We start from the raw sequence: 17,406 nt of genomic DNA on the forward strand, positions 1-17,406 counted from the left end.
TTTGAGAGTTTGTGCAGAGAAGTCATATGATCTAATTTGTTTTATCACTCACTTCGGCTACTGTATGGAGAACAGACCAGAGCAAGGCAAGGGTGGAAACACAGACAGTAGATAAGATGTTCTTTTGCAAAAATGCAGGCAAGAAAATAATAGTGGATGAGATTGAATGGTAGCCGTTTACGTGGTGAGAAGTGGCTGGATTCTCTTTATATACACTGCACATACATATTTATACTGAAGGTGATACTGACAGAATTTGCTAATGGACTAGATGAGGGGTATGAGAGCAAGACAAACATCAAAGATGACAGGAAGGTTTTTTGGCCTGATCAATTTGAAGAACCAAATTACCACTTAAACTGAAATGAGGAAGCTACAAGAGGAGCAGATTTTGGGGGGTTGGGGAGTGGGGGATAGATGAAATGGGTTGGAATCAGGAGTTTGGTTTGCGTCAATTTAAGTACAGATGTCCTGATTGGCAGTTAGACATTAAAGGGGAGAGACATAAATTTAAAGTCTTGAGACTAAATGACCATAGAGGAGAGGAGAGGCCTGTAGACGGAGTGCTGGGGCACACCCAACTTAAAGTAGATGGAGAGATGGGGAGGAACCTGCTGAGGAGGGAGAGGTGTCTTGGAAGCCAACAGAAGAAATAGTCCAAATGAAAGGGTTAAGTGCTGCTGACAGGTTACATAAGATGAAGCCTAAAACTGCCCACTAGATGTAGCAACATGGAGTCACTGATGACCTTGACAAGAGCTGTTTTGATGAAGTAGTGGAATAGAAAGCCTGACGGGAGGAGCTTCAAAAAAGAAAGTAGAGACAGTGGTAAAGACAACTCTTTCTAAACACATGCAGAAAAATGGGAAGGTGTTTATTTAGAGGAGGATGTAGAGTTGAGAGATTTTGTTTTATATTGTTCTTAAGATGGGAAAAATAACAGCATGTTGGTATACTCATGAGAATGACTGAGAAAGCAGGGAAGATTGATGATGCAGGAGGGAAAAGGAACAACTGCTAAAGTAAGGTCCTTGAGCATGTGAGAGAGGGTGAAATCCAATGAATGAATAGACGCTGGCCTTAGATAGGCACACAGACAGTTCACTCATGGGACAAGCAAATATATGGGCCTAGATACAGAGAGAATAGTTGTGTCAGAAGGAGAATATGGAAGCTCTCTTTCAATTGCTTCCACTTTTCTCAGTGACACACACAGTGAGAACATTGACAATGAGAAATGGGGAGGTGGTGTTGGAGATTTAGGATGTTTGAAGAGGGAGAGGTATGAAAAGTTGTCTGAGAGACTAAATGGATTAAGGAAGTATAAGAGGGTTGCTGACGAATGAGCTGACAGAGTCTTTTAGTGTCAAATCAAGGGCTCTTCTGAGGTTACTATCAATTTTAGATGTCATTTAGCCCTCATCTAAATTATGACACCCTTTCTGTAACTCACTTTTTTTCTGGGATGGAGTCAACTACTACTTGAATTAAATCTCATAGAAGTAAAATAAAAATTAAGAAAGATAAAAAACGGTATGCTGATACAAAATGTATGCACGTATATATAACCTCTTTTTTTTTTCCTTTGGTATTTATCATCATGCCAATATTCATCACTTGGATATAAAGTACTAGTTAAGAATATAAAGATAAGTAAAACTCATATGCAACCTATTCCTTAAAAGCTTCCATGTCCATTAATTTTAAGCAAGCAGATAAAAACTCACTAAAACGTTAAGAAAAAATTACTGTGATATTTTATTTTTAAATGATATACATTAATGTTTGCATGGCTCAAATGGCTCTATTACATTTTAATGGTCATACAGCAGTCTTCTTACCTGTGTACCTGAAGATAAAGCTGGTGCAATGTACAGCAAGAATCAGACAGGAAAGGAAGAAATTCCTAAAAATAAAGCAACTCTATTCACTCTTTATACACAATGTGCTTTGCTAAAATAGATCCTCTCATCAAAGGCATGCAAAATAAAATAAAATCCCAGATGTGCTACATAGGGAAAAAAATTTTCTTGCATGAGGATAAAAAGGGGGATGAGGGGCTTCCCTGGTGGTGCAGTGGTTGAGAGTCCGCCTGCCAATGCAGGGGACGCGGGTTCGTGCCCCGGTCTGGGAAGATCCCACATGCCGTGGAGCGGCTGGGCCCGTGAGCCATGGCCGCTGAGCCTGCGCGTCCGGAGCCTGTGCTCCGCAACGGGAGAGGCCACAGCAGTGAGAGGCCCGCGTACCGCAAAAAAAAAAAAAAAAAGGGGGGGGGATGAGGCTAAAAGCACCTAAAATTCTTTACTGTTAAAGCTATCAACACAACCACAATTAGGAGCTATCATTTACCGAATATCTCCAAGTGCTCAGTAGACATGTAGTGACTTTACATACATTATTTTAGTCCTCTCAAAAATATTATGACATATTACTGTCCCCATTTTATAGACTAGAAAGCTGAAGCTAAGGTATCAAGCAACCTGAGACACATAGCTAAAAACCAGTAGGGCTGGGATTCAAGTACAGTTGTGACTGCTCTATCCATTATGGTTATGCTATCTCTTAGAATGTCAAAGAAATAGTTTTAATTGTATTATATGATATAGAAAACAAGCTGATAGTTAATTATTTAAAAAATTTAAATTCCCCTGAAAGAAAAGAATTGATTTAAAAATGGAATAATTAGGCACAATTTTGCCTCCTAACAACTCCGGCAAATATCAGATGGGTAACTGCTCAACAAGTGCCACTGGCGCCAGGACCCTCCCACCCTGTACCTCTGCCCCTGAAATACACACCCTGCGAGCTGTAGGCAACCCGGTGTTAGAGCAGCCAACTACGGTAAGTGGTAGTGGCCCCGAAGGATGAACTCAGACAGCACACCAACAAGGATGGCAATGTGTCAGCAGCCAGTGAGCCTGCCATGGAATTCTGACTAATAAACAGTCATCAGAGATCCTTATCTTTTCCTCAGAAAGGAGGAAGACAAGGTCAAAAACAAATTCGACATGGACAATAGTTTTGCTTTCTTCTTTTAGTTACAAACATTTATTACTATTGGTATCTCTTTCACTGGCTGCTATAAGTATTCTCTCTTCTTTCCAAGTAATCTGCCTTGACAGCTGATCTATTCTATTCATATATCTTCAACAATCACTATGCTATCCTGATGACTCCCAAATAGTCAGGTCTTCTTAAAATTATCATATAGTTTGAACATTTAAACTTTAACAACCTAATTTAGAAATATGGTAGAAATAATTTATAAACAGTATTTAAAGGCAAATTGAATTATCTTCCGAAAACTGATCTGTGCTTATAGAAATAATTTTGTTTATGCTTACAGAAATAAGTTTTTCAGAAAATTGAATAAAACTAGTAACAATATGGACTTCCCTGGTGGCGCAGTGGTTAAGAATCTGCCTGCCAATGCAGGGGGCACAGGTTCAAGCCCTGGTCCAGAAAGATCCCACGTGCCGCAGAGCAACTAAGCCTGTGTGCCACAACTACTGAGCCTGTGCTCTACAGCCCACAAGCCACAACTACTGAGCCCGTGAGCTACAACTACTGAGCCCACGTGCCACAACTACTAAAGCCTGTGCACCCTAGAGCCCACGTATCACAACTACTGAGCCCATGCACCGCAACTACTGAAGCCCGCGTGCTCTAGGGCCTGTGTGACGCAACTACTGAGCCTGCGTGCTGCAACTGCTGAAGTTGACGTGCCTAGAGCCTGTTCTCCACAACAAGAGAAGCCACCACAATGAGAAGCCCACGCACTGCAACAGAGAGTAGCCCCTGCTCACCACAACTAGAGGAAGCCCACGCACAGCAATGAAGACCCAATGCAGCCAAAAATAATAAATCTTCAAAAAAAATTTAAAAAAACAAATCTAGTAACAATATGATGGTAGCAACTTAAATGATATAACAGATGCTCAATATTTAACAATTAACAATATAAAACCAAAAACCCTACAAAATATACTCTTGACTAAATAACTTCAAAAGATTGTTTTTGGCAGGAATAATAAAAACAGGATAACTTACAATGTATTGTAGATTTCACACTCACGCATTATTAAAAAAAAATAAGCCTTACCTTAGTATAGTGCAAGAGGGAGTTGGCAAAGAAACGACACAATTTGAGTGTTTTCTGAAATAATCTGCAGTCAGTATTATCCTGTTCCAAAAAAAGGAAATAAGAAAGCATAATGAATAGGAAAAGAATATGAAATTAGCTAAACTTGTAAATGAGACAATATTTTCTAAAAAGATCTCTTAATAAACAGAATGTAAACATTTTCCATAAAAAAGTAATTCTTGGGCTTCCCTGGTGGTGCAGTGGTTGAGAGTCTGCCTGCCAATGCAGGGGACACGGGTTCGTGCCCCGGTCCGGGGAGATCCCACATGCCGCAGAGCAGCTGGGCCCGAGCCATGGCCGCTGAGCCTGCGCGTCCGGAGCCTGTGCTCCGCAACGGGAGAGGCCACAGCAGTGAGAGGCCCGCGTACAGCAAAAAAAAAAAAAAAAAAGTAATTCTTCTCTGAGTTGTTAGAAGCAATACAAACACACACCAAATGATAAAGATATGTCAAAAAATTAAACTCTACGTCACTGAAAAGAAATCTTAATCTATAACAGCAAAAGAGGTGATCATTTTTGATTGATCTGAAAGTGAAAGAAACTTTTAATACCTTATTGTTCTTTGCTATATGGGAATCAGTAGATGGTCAAAAGAAAAAGGTCTTACAAACAAATAAAAGAATCAGATATGAAAGAAAACAGGTAAGACATGAGAAGGCAGTTCACAGAAAATACAAATATCCAATAAACTAAAATTGAAAAACTCTAAATTACAACCTAATTACATATCTTTTGAAGGGGGAGGGGAGAAGACTATTTGATTAGCAAAGATTTAAGACTGATAATATCCCAGAGTTGAGGAAGTGGAGCGTAAGCACTTTAACATTCATGGGAGCATAAAATAATACACTCTTTGCATTATTATTAAAAGCTAGAGTGTTATAAATTCCTTGACCCAGTAGCAATCCCACTTTTGGAAATAAATCCTATAGAAATACTAGCACAGGTATGCAATGCAATCTTTCTTATATAATGAAAATGGAAATAAATCCAGAATCCATCAACTGGAGAATGGTTAAATAAATTCAAGGTATAAAATTGGATGATGAATACATAGAGATTCATTATTAAAAAAAAAAATTCAAGGTATATTCACAAAATGTAGTAGCATAGAGCTATTAAAAGGAATTGGGTAGATACACCTTCACGAATACAGAAAGCCCTAAGACAGACTAAGTAAAAAATCATGCTACAAAACAATATGTATAATATCATCCTATTATTATTTTTAAATGTGTGTTACGTGTTAATATTTCCTCCCTAACCCTCCCAAAATAAATCGAAATCTTACCTGTGGTTCTCTGTAGCAGATGAAAGTAGGATTTCACTGTCCATGTTAGGTATTTGTGTAATGTGTGAGGGTTTTCTGAGCATGTATTACATTTGTAAGTTGATAAAACACTGGGTAATGCCAAGATATCTATGTGTATACAGGGGATGTAGAGGACAGTGGAGTCACCCTACCTGGATTGAAATCCTGGCCTTACCACTACCTCTGCATGATCGTGGGAAAGTTACCAAGCCTCTCTATGAGGGTGCAATGTGGCTTACACTAAGGTTACTGTGAGGTTTAAATAGTGCCTGACACTTAGGCAACTTAGCTTAATAAATATTGGTTGTTATGTCATCCAAATGTGTAATACACACTATAATCCAAAGAGCTTTAAATTAGTACTTTAAAATTAGGTCAAACAGATACATTTTTAATTTGGAGAATAATTTCAAATGAAATAACTTTATTAACTGTGTATGTTCAATCTCTTTCCAAAAATATATCAAAACCTTAATTAAACCAATCAAAGTGGAATTGAATGATCCACTAATTGAGTATGACCCTTCATTTTTACCTTTTATAAAAATATTTGGAAATAGTCAATTTTCCTCAGCAAGAGTAAGTTAGATGAAAATTCACCTCTTTGATAATTATGAATATGAACTCTCTCACACACTGCTATGGAAGTTTAAAAGGACAGAGATTAAAAATGAATCTAAGATACTTATAAGATACTCAATAAGAAATTTTATTCAGCTTAGATGTCATATCACAAGAAACTGTTCTTGACTTCACGACTGGGTTCCTACCTTTACTCACATAGGCCAACCCGCAATTCTCCGAAGATCACACTAGTCTATAATTACCTGCTTGTGCTGTCTCCCAACCTAGACTATAAGTTATTGGAGGCAGAAAGATGTGGCTGACTTAGTACCCAGCACATTTTCTGGCACACAGTAAGGGCTCTGGAGATAGCTGGTAAATGAATTAAATGAATAAATGGTGACACGCAACTTATCATGTTCACCTACTTTAAATTTTTCTTTCTCATTCAAGAGGAAATTGTATAAGATTCGGTTGAAGACTCTGGTTTTACTTCATTACTAAATAGCATACCAATTAAATCTAGAGCTGATTTTCACATTTTCAAAAAGCAAGTGTACAACACAAATACTATCCCACCTTGATTTACTCAACTGTTTAAGTCAGAAAGTTTGCATCTCAATGCCAATAAAAAAAGCGTGGGTATATAAACAAGGAAAACCATTTTTAATGTTTCAAAATATTGAGTATCCAGTCTTCCTTTCTTTAAATAAAACAAGAAAAATACCGATAAAATCTGAATGTAGTGAGCAATGAATCTAAGTGTAGGCAATAGATATAAATATGAGTTTATTTTCTGAATATAACTTTCAGTAAGCATTCTATGAACAAAAGTAGGAATTACAGTGCAAATTAAATTTATATCTAAGAGCGTTACAAATATATTCCCCTATCTTTATAGAAAAACTAAATTATTTGTGGCTAAAAAGCTTGTTACAAAGTCTAATACAACAGTCTCATTTTGAAACCATGTTCAAGACTTAAGAGAGAATAAATATCAATTTTAGGGGCTGTCACGGGTTGTACTGTGTCCCCTAAAAAGACAGGGTGAAGTCCTAACCCCCAGTACCTTTATTTGGAAGTAGGGACATTGTAGACGCAATTAGTTCAGATGAGGTCATACTGGAGGAGGATGTGCCCTTAATCTAACATGACTGGTGTCCCTATTATGAAGATGATAAGAAGAGACAGGGAGAGGACACCACGTGATGATGGAGGCGGAGACTGAAGTTATACAGCTGCGAGCCAAGGAATGCCAGTGATAGCAGAAACTAAGAAAGGCATGGAGCAGACTCTCCCCTAGAGCCTTCAAGAGAACAGGGCCCTGCTGACACATTTCAGATCTATCCTCTAGAAGTGTGAGTGAACAAATTTGCCACCTGATTTGTGGTAATTTGTTATAGCAGCCTCAGGAACCTAATTTAGGGACTGATACATCTACATGCTTCCATAAATAGCATATTACCTATGAAATCTAGAGGTTTTATTCTGATGTTTTTAAAAACAAGGTGAAAAAACTGTTTGGAAGAATTTAATGAAATAGTTTGATTCTTCAATAAATATCAACAGTGAACAGCAGAGGACGATACTAATCAAAATTTAGAGTTAAGAATGGAGAAACTACACAGACCTTCTCAAAGCTCCATTTCAAGGCAATGGACAGTAAGTTGTGCTAGTTACGTTTATGAGTACCAAATAAGTAAAGAAAAACAAGTAAGGCAAAACATGAAAATTTGCTTGGACAGTTAGGAAAGTTTACTATTTAAATTCTCTGACTTTCATATACAAGCAGTTTACATACACTGAACTTATGTATTCAATACTTCATGTACAAATAGCCATCCTGGTAAGGTACCCTCGGGACTTCTCTTTCTTCTTCCATTATAGACTATACTGTGGCTTGGGCTTTCCCCATCTCACTCCTGTCCAGGAATCTTACTCTCCAAGTAACTCTAACTGGGGGATCTGTGGTGTCAAGATAAGCAAGATGGAAATTGGAAAAAGAGGAGGTTGAGGTTGAGGATATAGATGCATAGGATAAAGGTGGATAGGGGAACATCCTTCCTGCCATTGACACAGGATACCCAACAAAATGCCTTCTCCTTTCGGGAAGGTGAGGGGAATCAGAAAGGGTATATGAAGGAAGTGGGGACAGAAAAGAAAAGGAAAAAAGAAAGAAAGAATGTAAGGGAAGGACAGATAAAGAGAAAAAGAAGAGAAGCAAGAAGGAAAGGGGCCCCTTTTCAAACTTCCACCCTCCTCTCGGGTTTGGTCTTTCCAGATCATCCCTGCCCCATGAGTTGTGACCAGTGTTTAGGAACTGGATGAATCCTTACATGTCCACTCCCACAACTGCTGGGCAGGGAAGAGCACAAGTACAGAGGAATACCCTGTATCAGTTTGCAGGTCTAACAGGAAAGGATGTTACTGTTATTCTACAGAGAAATATTTAACTCATTTTCCCACTGAAATTATTGCTTATAACTGTTAGGTCCTGAGTACTATTATTCCTATAATTTAGGACTACGAGTTAAACAAACTTTAAAGAGCTAGTCTGAGAACAGAAGGCACTATGTATAAACACTGTTATAGGAAAATATACTGTAATTCCCAATAAGCATATTACATATTATTTTTAGAATACAATCTGTTTTATAAAAGGGATGCCAATTCAACACTATAACTTTTTGAAATCAATATAAATGTAAGTATACACACAGCTGTATACTGCATCTCTACAGGTTGTAATGGATTGGCGAAGAAAAGGTTGACTGTGGCTATATCATCAAGACAACCTTAAATAAATACAGGACTAAGGAATTAGATTTTTGCCCAAGGGTAGAAAAGATTCTGAGGAGAATGCCTTGACCAACCAGTGAGTATATAAAAAGGCAGGGACAGATAGACTATAGATGGAACGAAAGCAGATAGGGGTCTAATGAAATGCTCTGAGTGAAAAGTAATTATGGGCTGTAAATAATCCCACAGATTGAAAACAAAAACAAAACAAATTAAAACCCTTTTAGGTAAACTGATCCATAGATCTAAATGAGATTTAGTAACTGCCAAAAGAAAAAGAGCTACAGTTCACAGTGTTGTTAGACCATATTTTTACCTGCGCATCTGATTGTGTCATCTGCTCAGCTAACTGTAAACAAGAATGGAAGGAGAAAAGAATGTCTTCGCACAAGCTAGTAATTATATCTTTGTGTTTCAGCTGACTCTTTATAACCGACTGGTGCTTAAGGCTCTGCCTAAATGAATAAAAAGAAAAGAATATAATCACCACAAGTAACACATCAAGTAACTTAGGACCATAAAAATATGACTTGAAAGAACATGTAAAAAATCAAAATGGGGCTTCCCTGGTGGCACAGTGGTTGAGAATCTGCCTGCTAATGCAGGGGACACGGGTTCGAGCCCTGGTATGGGAGGGTCCCGCGTGCCGCGGAGCGGCTGGGCCCGTGAGCCACGGCTACTGAGCCTGCGCGTCTGGAGCCTGTGCTCCGCAACAGGAGGGGCCGCGATAGTGAGAGGCCCGCGCACCGCGATTAAGAGTGGCCCCCACTTGCCACAACTAGAGAAAGCCCTCACACGGAAATGAAGACCCAACAAAGACAAGAATAAATAAATAATTTTAAAAAAAATCAAAATGCATCATATATATTAGACACGGCATAATTAAGATGTATTGACGTTACCTCTGAAGCTGTCATGTTAGTTTGAGTAAGTTGATAATTTTTTATTTCTCCTTATAAAATATTAATTGAACTCTTACTATATGCCAGGCACTCTGTGAAGCCCTCAAGATAGAGGGGTGAATGAAAAGACACAATCTCTGCCCTGTCTGCATGGAATTTGTGGTCTAGCACAAAAGAGAACATTAAATAATGTAAGAATAGTTAATTGATTACAGCTGTGATGAATGCTAAGATGGAAAAAAAGTCCAGGATGCTACAATAGAGAGATCTAATCTAACTGATTCTCAGGGTGAGGATGAAAAGAATGCTACCATGAAGACGTAACACTTAAACTGAGAACTGAAACATAGGCAGGAATTAGCAAGGTGTAGAGTACAAGAGAGAAGCATCTTAGGCAGAGGGAAAAGCTGTGAAAAGGCTCTGGGACAGGAGAGTTTGTTATGTTTGAGGAGCTGAGAGCAGGGAGAGCACGCAATGGAGATGGGCTGGTGAAGGAGGCGGGAGCCAGAGAGGATTAGGTTGTTACTCTTAGTAAACTGGGATGGATTTTAAGCAGTAGAGTGACATGATCTGATTTGCATTTTTAGAAGATCAGTATGAATGCTGGATAGAAAATGAATCAGAGCGGGGCAAGACTGGAAGATATTCAATGATAATGATGATGGTGATGGTGATGGTGATGGTGATGGCGATGGCGATGGCGATGGTGTGGTGTGGCTAATTCACTGAGCACTCACTATGTGACTTGCAGAGTTGCAAGCATTTCACACTGATAAACTCAATTCTCACTATAACCCCACAAAGAAGGTGCTATTGTTATAACTCCCACTTTCAGATGAGCAAACTAAGACTCAGAGAAGTTAACCAAATTGCCTAAGAGTTCCAGAGCGGTAAGTGATTTCAGAATGGATTCAAGCATATGCGGTATGGCTCTGAGTTGACACTTTGAACCACGGCACTATTACTTGTTGGCAACGTAATGACCTGGTGGTACAAGAAAAACACCTAAGACTTGAAAGTATTACACTACCTTTAATGTTTTATGCATATGTATAAAGTAGAGGTTCTTAACCATTTTTACATCTCAACTATATCTCCTCCCACCCCCAAGAATCTGATGAATGCTATGGACACTCTCCCTAGCAACCCTTCATAACGCTCTAGTTAAAATTATACATGGAATTAAAACTGAACAACTCAAAAGTATATAATGAGGAGATTATATTCAGCTCTAATTATAATTATTAATTTATTTAAGCCTGGAAGTAGGATACTTGATAGTCGGTTAAACAATAGTAGCAGTAGGCAAATGGTTAAGACCCATGGCCCATTACTTCAGATGTACTAGCTAACTGAGTAGAACTTTTTTTGAATTTTAGAGAGAGCAGGATAAAGAAGTATGATTTAGTTTGGGAGCTACATGTACAACATGTGGATTATAAGAGAGCAGTGTCAGTAAACATTGTACGCACCCATACAAAATGTTTTAAATGCAATCAAGAAAACTTACAAATAATTAAGACTGGATATGGAAAATATATTACAAAAAGTAAAAACAAAACAGAAACTTACTTAATTATAAATTTCCAAGTATTGGCATGAAATGCATGGTCCATACTGGAAATAACAGAGCAGATATCCAACAATGAATGAATAACTACAAAGAAAGATAACAGAACTCTTAGGACATTCAAATGTCATATGGGGTGAGTTTCTTCTATATTTAAAAATATCTACTGAACAATTTTGACATTTGCTAAAATAGGCAATACAGTTTGAAAAAAATTATCTCAAAATAATTAGTGAAAGTAAGTGTCACGCTTCTGATTTAGGGTTTTTATAAATTATAGAAAATTAAGTTTGATGTTTACACCTACTCTATGACTTAAATAAAACTAAAAATGTTCAGTGGACTAAAAATTATGCCTATTGTAACTGAAATATTCTACAGATATTCGAATCAAAAATGACAAAATATACTGCTAAGAAAACCTAACAAGGAAGAAGCAAATGAATTTGTACTCATTAAGGCTTGTACTCTGCCTGAGGTAGATTATTTGTTAAAATGAGCACAATAAACCCCCTTTCTGTGTCCATGCTCTTAGTCAGTTTGCTTCCACAGACCCTGGGCTTCACGACATAACTTGCTGTGGTCAACAGGACAAAATAAACATAAACCAAACAGAGACTTCAAACGTGCCTGCACACTGGGGCCTGACCTCTCTTGCTGCTCTTAGGATCCCTGAGGCCATCAGCAGGTAGCTGAGCCTGGGCTAACCTGCTGCATGATGGGCTACATGGGACTGGCTCAGGACATTATCTCTCCCTCTGCCGACAAACGACCATGAGTGAGGTCAGTGACCACAAACACACGAGTGAGCCAGTTACACCATGTGAAGCAGAGAAAGCTGTTCTACCTGAGCCCAGCCTAAAACACTAACTCAGAATCATGAATAAATGAAACAGTAGTTGCCTGATTTCTTTCTTCCTTCCTCTCTCCCTCCCTCTCTCCCTCTCCCTCTCTTTCCCTCCATCTCTGCTTCCTCCCTCCCTCCCTCCTTTCTTTCTTTTTTCCTTTCTTTCTTTCTTTCCTTCTTGCCATGCCATGCGGCTTGCGGGATCTTAGTTCCCAGACCAGGGATTGAACCCAGGCCCCAGCAGTGAAAGCACCGAGTCCTAACCACTGGGCGGCCTGGGAACTCTCTAGTAGTTACTTTAATGTAATAGATTTTTGGGTTGGTTTGTTACAGAGCAAAAGATACCTGATAATACTGCACAAAACCACCTTACTCTCTTTATGCTGAAGCTATGAATGCAATCTTTTCATTAGAGTACTGCTTTTCAAACTCTGGGCCATGATCCATTGGTAAGTGATGAAATTAATAAAGTAGCAATCAGCAATTCTTTAAAAATGAAATAGACTATAATAGAATATGTTATTTCAAGTACAATAAATAAATGTAGTATATACATACACATTCACAAACATACATACAAGGATATAATTATATGTGTTCTGGGAAGAAATGCAAACTTCATTTCTTACTATGAAGTTATGGTTTAAAAACACTGAAAGCTACTGCTTCAGAATTTGGACTACTTTAGAGGGTATAAAATTGCATAACTTTCTTTGTTAATCATTGTGGAGAAACAACCTACTTTGAACATTGACTAAATATATAAATCTGTTAATTCATCAAATATCAATTTTACAAAACCTAAAATTTAAGAGATTAAAAGTTTATTGGGTAGGATTTAAATTTTTTTATACATAATATCATGAATCATTACAAACAACATTGGGTTCAATAATTTAACTGATATACAGTTTACAGTCAATATACATCATATACTAAGTAGTAAGTTTTTTTCACTCACCTTCTACCATATTCAAAATGTCATCATTCTCATCTATTAAAGGGTCCATGCAAACCATATCCAGCAGTTCCATTAGCTGCTTTTGAAGAGAATAGGCCTCCTTGAAAAGAGCCTGCAGAAGGTCTGAGACTAGGTGTAAACGCCCAGAATAAACAGATTCGCTATTCTGATCACAAAGAAATAAAAACGAGAGAAAAAGCAAATCATAAAAAACCCGAGAGCCAAATTTATTTTAATTCATTCTATCAGAGCTCATAAATGTAATGCTTTTAGAGAGTAGGTGGGTGGGGAGCATATGCAAAACATGGGGTGCAGAATAGCATCAGAATGTAAGTTGGTGCAGCCACTGCGGAGAACAGTACAGAGGGTCCTCATGAAACTAAAAATAGAATTACCATGATTCAGCAATCCACCTCCTGGGCATATATCCGGACAAAACTATAATTCAAAAAGATACATGGAGGAGGGGAAGATGGCGGAACAGTAAGACACGGAGATCACCTTCCTCCCCACAGATACACCAGAAATTCATCTACACGTGGAACAACTCCTACAGAACACCTACTGAACGCTGGCAGAAGGCCTCAGACCTCCCAAAAGGCAAGAAACTTCCCCACGTACCTGGGTAGGGCAAAAGAAAAAATAATAAACACAGACAAAGAAAAGGGACGGGACCGCACCAGTGGGAGGGAGCCGTGAAGGAGGAAAGGTTTCCACACACTAGAAGCCCCTTCGAGGGCAGAGACTGTGGGTGGTGGAGGGGGAAAGCTTCGGAGTCGTGGAGGAGAGCACAGCCACAGGGGTGCGGAGGGCAAAGAGGAGAGATCCCCGCACAGAGGATCGGTGCCAACCGGCACTCACCAGCCCGAGAGGCTTGTCTGCTCACCCACCGGGGCGGGCGGGGCTGGGAGCTGAGGCTCAGGCTTCGGTCGGAGCACAGGGAGAGGAATGGGGTTGGCGGCGTGAACACAGCCTGAAGGGGTTAGTTGTGCCACGGCTAGCCGGGAGGGAGTATGAGAAAAAGTCTGGACCTGCCGAAGACGCAAGAGGCTTTTTCTTCCCTCTCTGTTTCCTGGTGCGTGAGGAGAGGGGATTAAGAGCGCTGCTTGGAGGAGCTCCACAGACGGGCGTGAGCCGCAGCTGAAAGCGCGGACCCCAGAGACGGGTGTGGGACGCTGGGGCTGCTGCCGCCGCCGCGAGGCCTGTGTGCGAGCGCAGGTCACTGTCCACGCCCCACTTCCGGGGAGCCTGTGCAGCCCGTCACTGCCGGGGTCCCGGGATCCAGGGACGGCTTCCCTGGGAGAACGCACGGCGCACCTCGGGCTGGTGCAACGTCACGCCGGCCTCTGCCACTGCAGGCTCGCCCCGCACTCGGTACCCCTCCCTCCCCCCGCCGCCTGAGTGAGCCAGAGTCCCCGAAGCGGCTGCTCCTTTAACCCCGTCCTGTCTGAGCGAAGAACAGATTCCCTCCGGCGATCTACACGCAGAGGCGGAGCCAAATCCAAAGCTGAGACCTGGGAGCTGTGAGAATAAAGAAGAGAAAGGGAAATCTCTCCCAGCAGCCTCAGAAGCAGCGGATTAAAGCTCCACAATCAACTTGATGTACCCTGCATCTGTGGAACACATGAATAGACAACAAATCATCCCAAATTGAGGAGGTGGACTTTGAGAACAAGATTTATGATTTTTTCCCCTTTTCCTCTTTTTGTGAGTGTGTATGTGTATGCTTCTGTGTGAGATTTTGTCTGTACAGCTTTGCTTCCACCATTTGTCCTAGGGTTCTATCCATCCTTTTTTTAAAAATTTTTTTTCTTAATAATTCTTTTTTATTTTAATAACTTTATTACATTTTATCAGACTTTATTCTATTTTACTTTATCTTCTCTATCTTTTTGTCCTACCTTCCCTCCTTCCTCCCTCCTTCCCTCCCTCCCTCCTTTCTTTCTTTCCTTTCTCTCTTCCTTCCTTCTTCCTCTTTCTTCCTTCCTTCCTTCCTTCCTTCCTTCTACTAATTCTTTCCTTCTACTTTTTCTCCCTTTTATTCTGAGGCGTGTGGATGAAAGGCTCTTGATGCTGCAGCCAGGAGTCAGGGCTGTGCCTCTGAGGTGGGAGAGCCAACTTCAGGACGCTGGTCCACAAGAGACCTCCCAGCTCCATGGAATATCAAACGGCGAAAATCTCCCAGATATCTCCATCTCAACACCAACACCCAGCTTCACTCAACGACCAGCAAGCTACAGTGCTGGAAACCCTATGCCAAACAACAAGCAAGACAGGAACACAACCCCACCCATTAGCAGAGAGGCTGCCTAAAATCATAATAAGGCCACAGACACCCCAAAACACATCACCAGACATGGACCTGCCCACCAGAAAGACAAGATCCAGCCTCATCCACCAGAACACAGGCACTAGTCCCCCCCACCAGGAAGCGTACACAACCCACTGAACCAACCTTAGCCACTGGGGACAGACACCAGAAACAACGGGAACTACGAACCTGCAGCCTGCAAAAAGGAGACCCCAAACACAGTAAGAGAAGAAGAATGAGAAGACAGAAAAACACACAGCAGGTGAAGGAGCAAGGTAAAAACCCACCAGACCTAACAAAGAAGAGGAAATAGGCAGTCTACCTGAAAAACAATTCTGAATAATGATAGTAAAGATGATCCAAAATCCTGGAAACAGAATAGACAAAATGCAAGAAACATTTAACAAGGACCTAGAAGAACTAAAGATGAATCAAGCATCGATTAAAAACACAATAAATGAAATGAAAAATACTCTAGATGGGATCAATACCAGAATAACTGAGGCAGAAGAACAGGTAAGTGATGTGGAAGATAAAATAGTGGAAATAACTTCTGCAGAGCAGAATAAAGAAAAAAGAATGAAAAGAACAGAGGACAGTCTCAGAGACCTCCGGGGCAACATTAAATGCACCAACATTCGAATTATAGGGGTTCCAGAAGAAGAAGAGAAAAAGAAAGGGACTGAGAAAATATTTGAAGAGATTATAGTTGAAAACTTCCCTAATATGGGAAAGGAAATACTTAATCAAGTCCAGGAGGCACAGAGAGTCCCATACAAGATAAATCCAAGGAGAAATATGCCAAGACACATATTAAGCAAACTGTCAAAAATTAAACACAAAGAAAACATATTAAAACCAGCAAGGGAAAAACAACAAATAACACACAAGGGAATCCCCATAATGTTAACAGCTGACCTTTCAGCAGAAACTCTGCAAGCCAGAAGGGACTGGCAGGACATATTTAAAGTGATGAAAGAGAAAAACCTGCAACCAAGATTACTCTACCCAGCAAGGATCTCATTCAGATTTGATGGAGAAATTAAAACGTTTACAGACAAGCAAAAGCTGAGAGAGTTCAGCACCACCAAACCAGCTTTACAACAAATGCTAAAGGAACTTCTCTAGGTAAGAAACACAACAGAAGGAAAATACCTACAATAACTAACCCAAAACAATTAAGAAAATGGGAATAGGAACATACATATCGATAATTACCTTAAATGTAAATGGACTAAATGCTCCCACCAAAAGACACAGATTGGCTGAATGGATACAAAAACGAGACCCATATATATGCTGTCTACAAGAGACCCACTTCAGACCTAGAGACACATACAGACTGAAAGTGAGGGGATGGAAAAAGATATTCCATGCAAATGGAAATCAAAAGAAAGCTGGAGTAGCAGTTCTCATATCAGACAAAATAGACTTTAAAATAAAGACTATTACAAGAGACAAAGAAGGACACTACATACTGATCAAGGGATTGATCCAAGAAGAAGATATAACAATTGTAAATATTTATGTACCCAACATAGGAGCACCTCAATACATAAGGCAAATACTAACAGCCATAAAAGGGGAAATCGACAGTAACACATTCATATTAGGGGACTTTAACACCCCATTTCACCAATGGACAGATCATCCAAAATGAAAATAAATAAGGAAACACAAGCTTTAAATGATACATTAAACAAGATGGACTTAATTGATATTTATAGGACATTCCATCCAAAAACAACAGAATACACATTTTTCTCAAGTGTTCATGGAACATTCTCCAGGATAGATCATATCTTGGGTCACAAATCAAGCCTTGGTAAATTTAAGAAAATTGAAATTGTATCAAGTATCTTTTCTGACCACAATGCTATGAGACTAGATATCAATTACAGGAAAAGATCTGTAAAAAATACAAACACATGGAGGCTGAACAATACATGACTTAATAACGAAGTGATCACTGAAGAAATCAAAGAGGAAATAAAAA

The 17,406-nt window shown here is 39.6% G+C and overlaps 1 protein-coding gene across 2 annotated transcripts in view; it reads right to left on the reverse strand.

Moving 5' to 3' along the window:
- The window catches only part of FIRRM (FIGNL1 interacting regulator of recombination and mitosis), a gene marked incomplete at both ends in the record, with an annotated part of 52,411 nt that overhangs the window by 22,075 nt on the left and 12,930 nt on the right, over positions 1-17,406 (reverse strand). The window contains 5 exons of one of the 2 annotated variants that reach the window (XM_079697344.1): positions 1,842-1,906; positions 4,103-4,183; positions 9,136-9,274; positions 11,294-11,378; positions 13,100-13,265. In XM_079697344.1, the coding sequence (XP_079553470.1) occupies positions 1,842-1,906; positions 4,103-4,183; positions 9,136-9,274; positions 11,294-11,378; positions 13,100-13,265 (536 nt within the window). Of the gene's footprint in view, positions 1-1,841; positions 1,907-4,102; positions 4,184-9,135; positions 9,275-11,293; positions 11,379-13,099; positions 13,266-17,406 lie in introns of those variants that run through there. The other variant, XM_079697345.1, reaches the window with a different exon arrangement.

This window comes from Hyperoodon ampullatus (assembly GCF_949752795.1).
Source record: "Hyperoodon ampullatus genome assembly, chromosome: 2".
NCBI lineage: Eukaryota > Metazoa > Chordata > Mammalia > Artiodactyla > Ziphiidae > Hyperoodon > Hyperoodon ampullatus.